Source organism: Anopheles darlingi, chromosome 2 (assembly GCF_943734745.1).
Source record: "Anopheles darlingi chromosome 2, idAnoDarlMG_H_01, whole genome shotgun sequence".
Classification (NCBI taxonomy): Eukaryota; Metazoa; Arthropoda; class Insecta; order Diptera; family Culicidae; genus Anopheles; species Anopheles darlingi.
The window spans coordinates 84,381,902-84,396,901 of record NC_064874.1 but is presented as its reverse complement, the minus strand read 5'-3'; the positions used below and the strand labels follow the sequence as shown (position 1 = coordinate 84,396,901).

General features: G+C 43.5%; 2 protein-coding genes across 3 annotated transcripts in view; both read right to left on the bottom strand.

Moving 5' to 3' along the window:
- The window catches only part of LOC125950426 (leupaxin), a 45,771-nt gene extending 43,087 nt beyond the window's left edge, over window positions 1-2,684 (bottom strand). Inside the window, exon 1 of the mRNA XM_049678413.1 lies at window positions 2,403-2,684. Coding sequence (XP_049534370.1) covers window positions 2,403-2,418 — 16 coding nt within the window. The 5' untranslated portion in view covers window positions 2,419-2,684. The remainder of the gene's footprint in view (window positions 1-2,402) is intronic.
- A 1,797-nt stretch (window positions 2,685-4,481) lies between these two features.
- Window positions 4,482-15,000, bottom strand: part of LOC125950451 (CD63 antigen) — a 48,852-nt gene continuing 38,333 nt past the window's right edge. For both annotated transcript variants that reach the window (XM_049678451.1, XM_049678452.1), the window contains 5 exons: window positions 12,043-12,133; window positions 7,096-7,168; window positions 6,913-7,028; window positions 6,456-6,842; window positions 4,482-5,919 (listed from right to left, as the gene is read on the bottom strand). In XM_049678451.1, coding sequence (XP_049534408.1) covers window positions 5,854-5,919; window positions 6,456-6,842; window positions 6,913-7,028; window positions 7,096-7,168; window positions 12,043-12,105 — 705 coding nt within the window. In that variant the 5' untranslated portion in view covers window positions 12,106-12,133 and the 3' untranslated portion in view covers window positions 4,482-5,853. The remainder of the gene's footprint in view (window positions 5,920-6,455; window positions 6,843-6,912; window positions 7,029-7,095; window positions 7,169-12,042; window positions 12,134-15,000) is intronic.

The window sequence follows — 15,000 nt, the reverse complement described above, 5'->3', positions numbered from 1 at the left end:
ACACTTTAAAACAATCAACTAACATCACTCCTCTCGAACAAATACCTCACAAACTGTATCGCGGAAGCGAACCGGAAGCATTCGGGAAAACAACTCCTCGAAAACGGGAAACCCGCGCCGCGCCGCTCGTAACGATCCGTCGCAATCGCTTTCAAAACAGAAACTAGTCGCGAGGAAGCTATGACAACGCGTCGTCTCAGAATCACCAACCCCGCGGTAACCACGATCACGGAACGACTAGGAAGTCTAGTCGGCGATCGAGCGGCGTCAAGTGAATCACGAAACGTGAGCACGAGACTAGCCACGGTCGCGCCGTTTGGTTTGCAGATGATCGTGGCGACATCTAAGATCGATCGGTTATGCTCTCGCGGGTGCACATAAGACACGGATGAATGGAGAGAAAGAGAGCTGTGGCGGTTGATGTCTGCAGAAACGAATAGTGGTACTCTGCTCGATCACTTTCACTATCGCTGGGAGCGATGTTGCCGGGGAAGTATTTTTAGTAGCCCAGCTGACGTCTTCTGACGGCGACTGCACTGGAAGGTGGAAACGGTGCGCCAGTTTAAAGAGATGGTGGTGACCAGCTATTGAGAGGGAATCAGTGCCTACTTGGGGCTACATTAAAGTATAGGGATCTTCTGAAACTATCAGTTTTGGAATGCTCAAATACGATTAGCTAGCAGAAGCTATGCTTGCCCATCCTACGCTCGCTGCCTTACTCGAAGGCAAGCACCACTCTCGAGATAATGGATTCAGCCGGCTAAAGGTATTTAATTCCCCATAAACAGCGCCCGTTCTGGGATTTTATCTTTTCAAAAAGCATTAAAATCGCGAGATAAAATCGACATTGATCGATCTACTTTCTTTCGAACAAACGGGGGTGTGAAATGAAGCACTAGGCAAAGATGTATCTTGACCAATTCTACTCCAGGTAGCATACCACGCCACTCATAGATGGTTTCCGATTTTTCCTTTTCATAGCGATCGACAAGAGGATTCTTAAAATGTAACTGCTTGAAACAAAGTAATAGAGAAAGCAGGCCAGAGTTGCTTTAGGTAACTATCAACAGTCTAACATGAAAAACGCTTATAAAATCATACGGATCGCAGCAAACAAAGCCGTAACAGAATTCGCAGAAAGTAGTACTGAATAGCGCAGTTTAGATCCATCAATGATTTGATAGAGGTATTGGAAGCAAATCAAACGATACCGAAAAATTTAGGTACGTCTGTAGAGCATCTCGCAACCTATCAATCCATCAGCAGGATCTATGTTCCGGCAGGGCACAGACTCATGCGCGAGGTCGTGTCGGTGCCGTGAGGTACGTAGAAAACATACAACGCGAGTTCAGCTGATCGAGTTGCCACTTGAAACCGAGCCAAACAATCTTCGCGATGGCCGAACGTTGGTAGGTTCAATACAGTAGCGTCACGCTAACAGATAAGTTCTATGTCAAGGATTCGCGAGAGATGCGCGTGCATTGGTGGGTTACTGTAGGCAATCGATTTCGATCAACTAAAAATACAGTTCGAAGGTGTTCTCCTGCTATCGTCTCCTGACACACCAGGAAGTGCAACACTGGTAAGAGATCGATCCATCGTGAAATACACGCAACAGTTAAAGAGACATGACATGATCTAATGGTCCATTTCACTGGCACACTTTTGGAGACATTAAAACTGCGCCATAGCCACCCAATCCAGTGGAATGATGTTCCATATATGGTACCACAAATAACCGATCGGCAGACATACAATCAATCAATGCGATGCCGCAGAGTTCCGCCTGTGGCGATCTTCTGGTGATGTGATTTCGTATTTCACTGCTTCGCTTCATCTCGCCGCGCACACGTTTTATGACTAAACCGTGCCGCTTCCACCTTCTCTACCTTTGAACGATGTTCCCAACGGTTCGCAATCACGTATCAATGTCGAGGCCCTTGGAAGACGGCAAATCGGCTTTGGACCGCTGAAACGGCCGTTACGTTTCGATTGGGTTTTTGGGCTCTGTCTGCGAGCAGTGGCGATGGCAGCGGCGCACCGACCCATTCCGACGTGATAGACGCCTTATAAGGAAATTCATCTCTATACGGTCCGGTTTGGTCGATGTTGGCCTTCCAGCCGCACCGTCCCTCTGCCGCGGGTTCTTTCGGTATTCCCTCCTTTCGATTCCGACATGCTTCCCCGGTGCTACCGATAAAGCGATTCGAGATTTGCTTCCGTTTGGCTCCAGGCTCTAACGATGCCGGTTGGCCAGAAATAGCGAGATATTTGAAATGAACCAAGCTGTTGTCGCCTGGGAGCCCGGAAACTCGTCGGATGGAACAACATCCGCAAAAATATGAGACGGCTGGGGGCGAACTTGGGGATGATGCATCTTATGAGCCGAGTTGTTGACTTACCGAGATCGTCCATCATCTGCGTCCGGTAGAGGCTGGGTCGGGGTTATCGCTGATTCACCAACTCTCACACTTAGCGAACAAGGGAAGAAGTACTTTTTAAGTTTCAATCGTCTTTGAGACGAGCTATTTCAGTTTTAAGCACTTAAACGTTCCACCAGAGTAGAGAATCACGACGACGCAAAATTTAAAGCTTTCCCAAAACAGTTCTTCCGGCACTTTAAAATGCGTAAACCACGAGCACTAAGCAAGAGTAATTAGAGAGCACAATGAATCACACTAACGAGAAGAGTTCCACTTGCAGAAGTTGGTAAATTTGCACAATTTTTGGGAAAGAATTGATAAATCGTCGAGGCAAAATACTTTGTTTTCATTCAGAATCCCAGTAGGCCGTTTGCTTTGTAGATTGTGCCAAAAGCCGATTGACCTGGATGAGCGTACAATGTGCTCGAAGGAGGTAAACAACTCGAATAGTTCGAATTGACCGTTACCGCCAAATTCAAAAACAACGAAAACCAACACGTGGGGCAACATCTCCAGGATAAATGTAACAGGGAGTTATTACTTACAATTCACTATAATCGATGATGAATTCCGTATCGCACAGCGATCAATACTAATAGAAAACTGTTGGTTGTAGTGGTCGAAACAAACAGCATAGTTTATTATGTTTGACTTATATTTTATTTTCAGTAATTTCTAGCATTCAATCAGTAAAATACATTTATAAAAAATATCAACACCGTGGTTCTGTACTGTCTGCTACTTGCACACGCCGATGCCCTAGATTGCATAAAGGATTCCATGACGAGAACGGAATAAAGATATTTCAATTTTCTTTCCTTTATTTGTTGAGTGCTACAACATAACTGTATGATGTGGTGTTGAGCTGTTGGCCCCAGTATGGACAATTAATGTTTGAGTTTTTTTTGTCTGTGAAAACGAAACTTAATATAGCTCTTTCATAGGCAACGATACACATTGTACTTTGTATCTGATAGTTACGCACTGTAAAAGCATATTGAGGCGCACAACTCTATTTACTGCGTAAAACCGGAAACGGTGAAGCTGGTCCGAAGCAAATCATTAGCCGTGGCCACACGGGGCGAAAACTCTAGCGCAAACGAAAAAATTAATAGCCGTGGCCACACGGGGCGAAAACTCTAGCGCAAACGAAAAAATTAATGCCAAAACGGTTTCGCTTAACCCTCACACGCTGTCAAACTTTTATACGTCCGCGGACTTTTTCGCTGAACCCTTGACGCTATCGAACGCTTTATTTACGAAAATGTAGGTTATTTTCGTATTGTTTTTGCATTTTTAATATAAATATAACAGCAACAGCAACAAAATCGTTAAAAACTGCAAAATTTATTCGGAAATCAACTTCAGCGGCCAAAACACAGATGAAAACAATACGTTTGACATTTCGGCATAAATTTTCGGGGTTTTACCCCTGCCACACGAAGCGAAAACATTTTGGCATTAATGTGCAAATTTGCGCGCAAATTTTCGCCCCGTGTGGCCACGGCTAATGCCAAAACTTTTGCGCTTCGATATGTTTACATGGCCGGGTTGAGGAAATTAAAATCGTTTTTTTGAAGAAAAGGATTGAATACACTAGCAATGATCACTCACTGTCGATGTAAACCACAAAAAGAACATATTGTGAGCCCTACCGTTTGCAAAAAGCTTTTACGCTAGGTTTTACGCTCCACGGACCAATAATCGTTTGACAGCATGTAAACGGCAAGCGTAAACGTTTTGGCATTAATTTTTTCGTTTGCGCTAGAGTTTTCGCCCCGTGTGGCCACGGCTATTGATAACGAACAGTGAACGATCGCCAGTACACGGTACAGGGATTAATCCTTTGGATTTACTATTGTTGTTTGCTAGCGAGTTGTGTAAATAGATTTAAATTTAGCTGCACTACTTCTCTTTGCCGTTCATTTATTTGTTTTCTACCGTTCTTTTGAGAACTCACATACCAACCAAGCTTCACTGTGGGCGGCAATATTTTACGGTTAGCGAAAGTGAAAATAAGTCAATGAGCGGTACAATGAACGAGATCGATGTCGTTCGTCGAGCTGATCGGTGAGATTCTTCTTGCGGTTTTATTCTTCTCGTGCGACTTTAGGTGATCTTTCACGCGTGCACGGTTTTCCATCCAGTCCTTTCATCGTAAATCTTAAGTGCGCGAGACAACTTCGCAATACACCGTTATCTCTTCGTACTACGTTAAAGATGGTGAAGAATTACAATCTACTGTAGATGTAGCATTTATAAATGACGATAAAATATAGAACGATTTGAATTGTATCTGCATCGCGCCAACCGCCACGTTTCATCCTATTTATCATAAATCTTTCATGCTGCTAATGTCTTCTTACTTTCCTATAATCCTCAACGACCACACTGTGTTCTCGATATGAGACGATTCTTATGCCTGAGTTTCTGCAAAGTGTTTTGCCTCAACTCTTGCTTGTGGGACTGAATGAAAATGCTGCATTCTATCTGCTTTGCAATATGCTTCTACTACAGATGCGATTCACCAAAATGCAAAATGTTCTGTTAATGAGGCAATCTGAGGAGAGCTAAAATACACCATCAAATGATTTAATTCACCTCCAACCAGAACGTTTGAAGCCAACAAAAGTACATACACCGAACCTTTAGTACATTGGTCTCGTATTCAGCTAATGTTAATTAAATCGCACATTTCGATATCCTTTTTACCAGTGAACAAACAAGAATGGGGAAGGGTAACTACGCTGAAAAATGTGACTCCTAGCAGAAGGGTTGTTCCATGCTGCATACCAATCCACTCGACAACCTAAAAAAAACATTAACATCAAGCGCCATTCGTTGGCCTATGCAATGTGACAAACAACGAGCATCGTGCATAGCACGAATCGCACATATTCCACAGCCGCACGAGACGTAGACAAGATTCGTATGCCGCAGCACTTCTCTAGTGGGAGTACTTTTCTAAAATCCTCTAAAATCATCCCTTTGTGGAGTAGGAGATAATTGGTAAAATTATTGATTTCATTTTGTTCCCATTTCAAAATTGTTGGCCTGGTGGGAGTGGAATTCCGATTACTCAGTGTGGAGGTATTTCGTGAGCTACTCTCTTTCCTAGCCAATGTAATCTTATCTTGCTGACATTGTTTTGAGGATCTGGGAGTGTAGTTCTTCTATGTGATAAGATGAGCAACATTGTGCAGGCTTATGGAATGAGAGTTGTGAGCAAAAAGTACCGTAGAGCTACTAATGTGGCTGCTGGGTACTAGTGTTTTGATTTCGGTACTTCACTTCTTCGACCAATCTTTTAAGGGTTTCGAATTTGTTTCGTTGATATCGCAACAGCAGTTCATTTCGTGAAGGATGTCTTCGAGTTGGAATGTTTCTTCTCTCAGTTTCTGTTGTTGCTTATTATTGCGCTTTTCACAATTTAGACAGTTTCGTACTGGCGCCGGAATGAGCCATACAAGCAGCATGCCAGCAGGACCGCGATAAGCTGCAACGAGTAAGAAGAAGACAATTAATCGTAATTAGCGAAGAATCCCAAATCACTATCAACAAACGGCATTTCCCTTCATTCAAACAATATCATAGTATCAATTTTGATGGTGACAAAACCTGACATTGACATGAGTAGTCTTTCGGGCCCGTTCTTGATTTTAATACATAAAATCTTAATAAGCATATTTAGACCAAACCGTCAAAATCACAATTTTTGAACAATTCAATAGCTGGATTATTGTCCCATCATCAATTTGTTTGCTTTCACCATTTTGGTCCATTTTGCATGAGTTCTGTAAACGACGTCAACCCCAAGGACGAAGAATCGAGAAGAAAACTTTTAAACTCAATCATCAGCCGCCCATTGTCGATTCATTAACAATCGGCACGGTTACCGCGAAAGGTTAACTTCATTTGTTCGTTACGCTTGCACAAAACATGCCTCAATTCAAAAAGGTCTATAGAATTGTGATGCAGAACTTTGATTGTCGTTTTGCTTGATGTTAACTTCGGCGGTGACCCTCAACTAACCTGTACAATTGCCAATCCAATGCCGATGCCAGCCAAGATGAGCGATTTAGAACCGAGGAAGTTAGAAAGCTTCGAGAAGCAACCCTCCGTAGATGCGTACTCCCGGGTGCACTTGTTCACCCCAACCGGCATCCGGTGACAGCAAGCCCTCGGTACGGTGTCGTTCTTGTAGATTGGCTCCCAGTCTTCCGGACCATTGATGCCACAACATTGCATCTCCGACTGTACCAGATTCCAAGCTTCCTGAGCCCCTTTATCGTTGGGGTAGCTCTCAAGGGTTTTGTTGAAGCCTTTCTCCAGGATGCCACTCAGTTGCTCATGTTTGTAATACCCAGCAACGCCAATGCCGATCTCAACCAGGAATACCACTCCGAGGAAGATGGAGAACTAAAATGAGAGATGTAGTCCGATTAGGGAGAAGAACAGAGCTGCGTTCATTCGAGAAAACCAAACTTACCGTTATGATCATACAAGGACTTTCCTTGGCAGCACCACAGCATCCGAAGCATGCTACCACGAATATGATCGATCCAATAACGATCAGCACAATCGGTGCGGTCCAGAAGCTCTCACCTACGGTTGGAAAAAACATTGAAAATACACTAATGATTCATTTTAACAGTGCTCCTCCGATATTTACCGACAAAGTTGGAGTAATGATAGTAGTACGACTGGATGAGGGTTCCAGTTATAACCACGATTCCGCCAGTGATCTGCAAGGGGTATAAGACAAGACAAGAGACGAGAAGGGTTAAGGTCCATGGAATACGACCCATAAAAAATCAGTTAGGTTAAGCAAACAGAACGTAATGCAATCAGTGTGATGGACCACGGGAGGACAAACAGGAGTGAGAATTAATTGCAAATCAATGAACTCGCCGGCGCTCGTGTCTGGTGAGCACTGAAAATGTACTTCGCATAGGAAAGAATCAATGCGACGACAGTCTTCGGTTGCACTCTAGTACCAATGGATGACCCAAATTAGTTTGTTCATTACGGTAACGATCGTTACAGCGTTATGATGATGCTGTCGTATGAACAGAAAAAAGGTCTAGAGTCTATAGCCTTGAACTGGTGTCGAAAATTGAAAGGCCACGCATAAGCGTAGCATTCTTTTGAATTGATAATGATAGCGTAAAATAATTTTATCGCTATAAAATGAAGAAAAAACCATTCTACTTTTCCAAACATTCTTTAGTTAATCTTCAAACTACGACGTAATCCGTCACACTGCAAAAGACGATATCAAAAACGATACCCCAAAGTTCACCACTAAATCACAATTATTGGCGTACAAACAGCCATGATGGAGGTTGTAAATTTTCTTAAGAATTTCAAAATCACCAGAGACCTCCGCTATCTACAGCAATAACGTACTGCGCTTCATTTATATCAATCATGCACCCGGGCATCATAAATTTCAATTTACGCCTTTTCAGCCAACCCCGCCAGCCTACACATGATTTGATTAAACACTCTTGTACTTTCGATCCTCTGTGATGGTGACGTGGCCGTGGCCTTCCAAGGACATTTGTTTCAACACTTCAGGGACAAGTCGGTCAGTGATGCAGTGACGTTTCGTTTCTTGCCTCAGACTGGTGTTTTTGTCCCATTTTGCACAAAGAGAAAGATAAATGGGAGTTCTCCTTTGGAGAAAGTAAACCACAGTTCGGATACCTTTCCACTCCACACCCGTAGACCAGCTGCTGCACTAGATTCCGCACGAGACGGCCACGTAGCTTTGGGAGAGGATTGCTCCACCTGATCCAAAGTTGCTACCTTGGTGGTACATCGATTGCACCGCAAACGGCTCAGTAATAATCCCCTGACAGTTCATTTATTCACTCTGATCTGGTACCTGTCACCAGCCCTGGTATGGAAATACTGTACGGATTAAACGGTTGTTCGCACGGCGAGGCCCGGAAACCACGGTGGAGACGCCAGGTGTTTTGCGAATACCGAAGGATTATTAAAAGGTAACTCCCGGTCGAACACGGACTACACTGGCTTACGGGAAAGGCGACCGGTGCTAGTTCGCGAGACTGACATCGCAAACAGTCGCAGAAGCAATATCAATATTGCAAAAGGTGCCAGCTGTTCCAGTTTACCCACACACTCACTGCCATCTCGACTATTCCGGCTGCTGCTGATGGTGAAAACCCAATGAAGCGAACGAGCATCGTGCGATGCACAGCGTCCACCCCAGTTTGCTGAAGTGCATCGTCTTTCGAATCAACGGTCGAACAGACTGGAGGGAGCGAAAAACTAATTTACTCACCACAATTAATCAATATTTCATAATGAGAAAATGATCGACCGTCTCTGCCACGGTTAGGAGCGGAAAGACTTCGGTCCATCATACTTGTGATTGACTCTGGTACATAATGGATAATATTCGGGGGTGAAGACTAGCTACAGGCAAGAAGTCAATAAGTCTGGCAAAGTGTAATAAGTTTCAATTGCGCACTAGGAACTATTGTGAAATTTGAATTGTCTTGTTGTTGTCATACTGTTCGCAGTAACGGGACCAATCAGCACATTGGTCGGCAACATCGCAACTGACATCATCATTCATCACGATATGCTGTGCTATTGTGCGCGGTGATGATCTTGCAACAGCACGGTAGCATAACGAAGCGCTGTTATCGCCCCTGTTCTGCGGGCCCAGATAACGGGGAACAAGATTGACAGCCGTGTCACCGCTTCGTCGCTGCTGTCAGATTGTCACGAACAAGTGTAAATCAGACATCGAGCTGCCACCGAGACGAGATAATGGCCTATCTACAGAACGGTTCAAATCGATTCTTGTGGCTTCGGTTCATTTGTACCATTTTCAATTCAGGAAATCATATCGGATATCGAGAACCGCATTCCAGCAATGCGATACGATCGGAACCGAACCATGCTCGGGAGTTGCCATGCTTCGAGGCAAACCCTGAGCTAGCAATGTTGCAACAAAAATCGACAGCATGGTGAAAATTGAAATATCTTGAGATAGCGTTCCTTCCGCCAACTAACTTCAATTACACTGCTTGCCATACGTCTTTCGATCACTCTTCCCACCAGAATGGGCCCCGCACAGGGTCCCGCAACAGAGCCATCTATTAGAGACACATTCGTTTCGAGCTGCGTACTCCTCGGCTGTATTCACATTTCATTTCTACTCCTTTATGCTTCATTTAACAAATCCTCATGTCATTTAGCTCATGTCATGGAGCAAATTAGCATCACCAGGATCACCTAGGAGGAAGAGCATCTACCAATTGCATCTCCCTTTGCTGCACCATTGCCAATGCCGATCTCGTGTGGCAATCGCATCCTATGATTTGGCTAATCAAACGACAACGTCCCTGTTAGATGCATCATCGTGCGTGCCAAGTACAGCTCCATTGGGAACGAACCTAAACCAAGCTGCATTTGAATAGCAAATGTGGCTAATCAATTTAAATCATTTACACGAGGCCGGTAAGGGTTGAACCTTGACCAACGATATCGGACCATCAGTTACATCAGGCAAAACCATGATCGCACATCATGAACCAATAATAGTAATAAGCGAGAAGTGGTATCAGAAAAGGTACCATTCTAAATCTTCAAATCGTTCATCCCACACACGATGCATGATGCTGGATGTAAACGTGGCTCATAATACACCATAATCCTTCGTTTCCATAAACTGTTGTGTGAGGGTAGCCGCACGATAGCGGCGTGGTTGATTTCTGAAATCACGTTCCTCACATACGAATTAACATTTTAATTAAATTACTTTTACCGGCACTACACCAACCCACATCACATTTTAACCCGCTGTGGACGGCGCTGGAACGAGTTGGAATTTATTTCAACATATTTTGCCAATGCAAATTTCCATCTTCCCATAACTCATACCTAGTGCATATCTTGTTTATGATCGTGCTCCACCCACGGCATTTCCTGTCGCAAAACATGGCATGAGTTTTGCTTACCAAAACGTAGGATTTGGGTTCCACCATGAGGCAAGGATGCGAATTAAATATCACTGTAGTTTGCTTTTGGAGAATGGACAAGAATGCGGACCTAAAATGAGCATTCTAAAGCCGACGAAAAATATTTGAAGCTCTTTCGGATTTGATCAGATGATTAATTTAGGTTGCATTCAAAAAGTATGGAAACTGCTATAGTGCTCGACGGTTCGAATATTAAGCTCCTAGGAAAAAAACGATACACAACGCTGGACAAAATTCCCTTTCCGTAATTCACTATAACGTTTTCAATCCATTAAATATCAAGCAGAGAGACGGTTGAACCTTCGGATCGCATCTCTTAACGCACACAAACCATTAGCAACCATTCCAAACCCATCTGTAGCTCGCAACCTGCCAATTCAGCATCTGCGAAAGGAAAGGCGACCACTCCAGTCCTCTGTGGCCCCTATCCCTGGTCAATTTACAATTCCATTTTATGACAGCAACCCTTTATCCCAATTTTTCTGTAGCTGGTACGTAGGTTTAAAGGCTACCTGCTCGAATGGCGGGCCCCGTGAGATGGCATTATGGGTGGATTAGAGCATTTATATGCCCGGATGTGAACGAATTAAATATTTTACATTTTGCACACTCAGCCGCTATCAAGGAATCGAGCATACATATTTGTGATAATATTTAGGGGAGCTGAAAGTTGCTGCGTGACTTAATGAGTACGCACGTAAGCATTATCGAAGCACTACAAAAACCGGAACGTAAAGCGGGAATAATAATGCTCTGGCTTCCGTGTCACGAATTGAGATATGCGCGATGGCTTTCCCTAATTAATATTTATTGCAAAAACGAGAAACAAAGAGTTCTCACCTAGTTTTCAGTACATCGTAGGAGCAAACTAATCCGAACAAATTCGATACTAACGAATGTACCATCGAGATGATGCAGTCTAGCTCGAAGCGATACTATCAGCCACTATGCTGTCTGGCTGCGCTACGAAAAGGCAGCAGCACTATCGCAAGCACTGATGCTGCACCATGAGCAGCAACTACATAAATTTCCCTTCGTTCGATTTGAAAGTGCAGCTTCCTATCCCGCGTATACCCTCTCACTCCCTATTTCTCTCTCTCTCTCTCTCTCTCTCTCTCTCTCTCTCTCTCTCTCTCTCTCTCTCTCTTTCGACTCCATTAGGGTAATTGAATTAAGTTTCACAGCAACATTTTCGTTTCCCTCACACTTTATTAGCGGTGCGTTTTAATGACTATTTCTGCCCCTGGTTCGTCTCTCGCCTAGGATGAAGCTGAGCATCACCAACATCAGCCAGGGGGAGGTGAAAGTTTGTACAACTTTCCAGCGCAAGCGTCCTCCTTTACTTCCGGAGCGCGATGCAACGCACCGTACGGTTTCGGTGTGCGGCCTTCGTTCACCACAGAATGACATAGAACGCCTGCGGCACGGACTTAATAGCTCTATCATTTGCGGTTTAATGGCACGATCCTATGGAGCGTGTATCCTCTTGGCGGAGATGACGAAGATATGCGATGCACTTACGTAAGTAATCGAACCAGCAAAGGAACGGCGTTGAATGGAGCCGTGTATCGTTACAAGCAGCGCTATGATAAGCTACTTACCGCGAACAAGAAATTGAAGAAGAACACCAGATAGCGCACGCACGATATTCCCAGTGAAGGCATTTTTGTTGGGCTGCGAGGATGATGTTTGCTGTAAACCGAAAAGAACACATTTTGATTGAAAATCGATTTTTGGTACAAGCATGTTTTGATTAACTAATAGGAAAACATTCTTCTGGAGTTTCTTCAGGAGATACATGTTCGAAATTCAACTGTATTTCAAGTGTAGGTCCATTAAAGTCATTGCTCGTTCCTGTCGGTTTTTTTTCCAAAAATTCTAAAACCCTTTTGCTGATCCACATTAATCCTGAAGCCGTTTAGCATTCTACCTCGCCGCACTAGACTGAAGAGCGCATTTCACTAGGCCTTCACTAAGCTGATGCTTGACGCTGCTTCACAGAAGACCGGCAAGGTCTGTCGGATAGAAAAAGGTTACTTTTCGCTTCATCCTGTACTCCGAACTTTTAATTAAATCAATTCCACCTACCGGCGTTAGGCAATGGCCAGATTCACATTGAGTGTTTCACTTTGGAATGTGAATTCCCAAAATTACAACCAACAATTCATTACACTGTTCCAAAGGGCATTTGAGCAAAGCATGTTGCTTCGGATTTTCATGAACACTTAAATGTTTCCAGTTAATGAAAAAAAAACTTTTTAAAGGATTCTGATCACTTTTATAATTACAGTTTTGCAGCTAATCAACATAAAAGTATGCTCCCGAGGGTACGTTAAGGTTACCTTAAAGGTGGGTAAGACGGTCGCCAGATTACCCTCTGAGCACCGATCAATAAGCTGATCAGTCTGAAGCGATAAGCATGGGAAAGCGTGACAAGCCCGGCAAAAAGCGAAAAACAAGCTTTATTTCCGTTTTTTGCAACCTTACCGGAAGGCCATAAATTCAAAATGTTGTTTTTTTTTTTGTGGAACCCGCAAGCGCGACATTGAAACATTGGGAGACACCAAACACCCAAATCAACAGTAACCCAAAACCCAAGAAAATAAATCCTTTTTTTCTTGGAAACCGACCCGTTCGTTCGCGAGCTCGGCCCTGTAATAGTGTACAGATTATGTTCGTTATGTTGAAGCTGATCTCGAACCATCGGTGGCAGTTTATCCCTTCTGCCCTACCGCTGGGGGCTACTGGTTGGGTTGAAATAAAAAAAAGGCATCTTGACGCCCCATAAACTGTCGCCTTGTTGAATAACAACCTCCACTTTCCTATTTCCCAATGGGGTTACCAGTGGTTCGCAATAAGTGGAACGGACGGATGAATAAACAAACAAAAACATGATGATCAAAAATTTAATCTGCCAACACGGTCAGGAAGTAATTGAAAATGCCACCAGAAAAAGGAAAAAGAACTGAGAAAGCTGTAAGAGGTCGGCCTTCGACCACGTGGATGTGGTTCGCCTATGAAATCGTTTAGGCGAATGTTCCTTGCTTCCCGAGGTATTACATGGAAGTGGTATAGCGTAGCTTCGATGCCTTAGCTGTTGGTATTGCCATCGAAGAAATTCATAAATCCCACATACACCCTATCTCTCACAAACAAAGTTGGTGAAGTGTGGGCCAAGTACGATGACTGGTTATGACAGCAGGGTTGGTAGGGACGGGCCTACGACCGCCCAAATTGAGGCATGGATGAACTAGAAGAAACAAAAGTACCTGTTGAAGGAACCAATCTAACAGCTAAAGGCCATTGTGGTAGCTGCAATTGATATGTTGCTTCGCTATCATTACCAAACAAGCGCCGATGATTGATGAGGACGAATCAATAGTTCACGCTCCATCCACGCATTCAACCGGTTTCTCACCAAAGGTAAACAGACTGACGGAGATGATATGTATATCTATTCACTTGCGACGAAGAGACAAAAAGATGAACAGAAACACTTGGAAAACATGAGCTACCAGGCGTCTCCATAATTTTCCCCGGAAACACTAGAGTAATGAAAAGTATGGAAAAAGGTTTAGAAAACTGTTTTTGAACGTTTACAAGATTTGATTTCAGATTGAAATCGAGAAAAGGTATTACCAGCAGATGCGGTCACCCATTTCGCCCAACCGATATCTTATTTCGCATTTTGCTTTAATCATAGCTTTAACGGAAATAGAGCGATTTATCAGGAAACTGCTTCATTTTTGGAGCGCTCTCTCTTTCTCTCACTCTCTTTCTTCCTCTCATTGAAAGGATTTACCCCAATCAATACGGGGGTGCTACCAATTCCATTTCCGATTTCCAGCAAACGCTTACCGGATTGAAAGAATCGAATCCTCTCTCCCTTGGCATTTAGTTTCGAGCGGCTTATGGCAGCAGCTGGTATACGGCCTAGGGGCGGTGCGGAGTACTTCAAACAAAAGTTCATCATCACTGTTTCGCCAAAGGCTGATAAATTTTGCCGGCATTACGGATCAGTCACTGATCAATGGATACTAGTAGCATGTGGCCAAATAATGCCAGGTCGAATGAAACGAAATTTCCAATGCCCTTGATCAAATCATCTTTGAAGCAAAATGGGATTGACCGTAGCTAACTTGTGTTTTCTATTGTGTACAGACTATTGTTACACGGAACAAAGAACATTGTTTTGAAGCTAGTAGATAAACGCGATTGTATCGACCAAACGTTTCCTTTGTGAAATTGTGTTTTTTATGAGACAAATATAACACAATTTCCATCATGTTAAATAAGAAAGCTAAAATCCAAGGGAAGCAATAGCAACCTGCACAATATATGCTTTCTGAGTTATCCTGTTTGTTTAATTCGTCAGGTAAAACATCAAATCATGTATTAATAAACCATTAAATTAGATGGTAAGCTCTTGGGTAAATTAACTCTTGAGCAAGCTAAACATTGCTAGCCACCGGATACGACCGAGAGAACAACATCCAAATCATTCAAGCTAACGAAGTGGTGACCCATGAACCGTCCCTCAATAATTCAAACCAACTGCT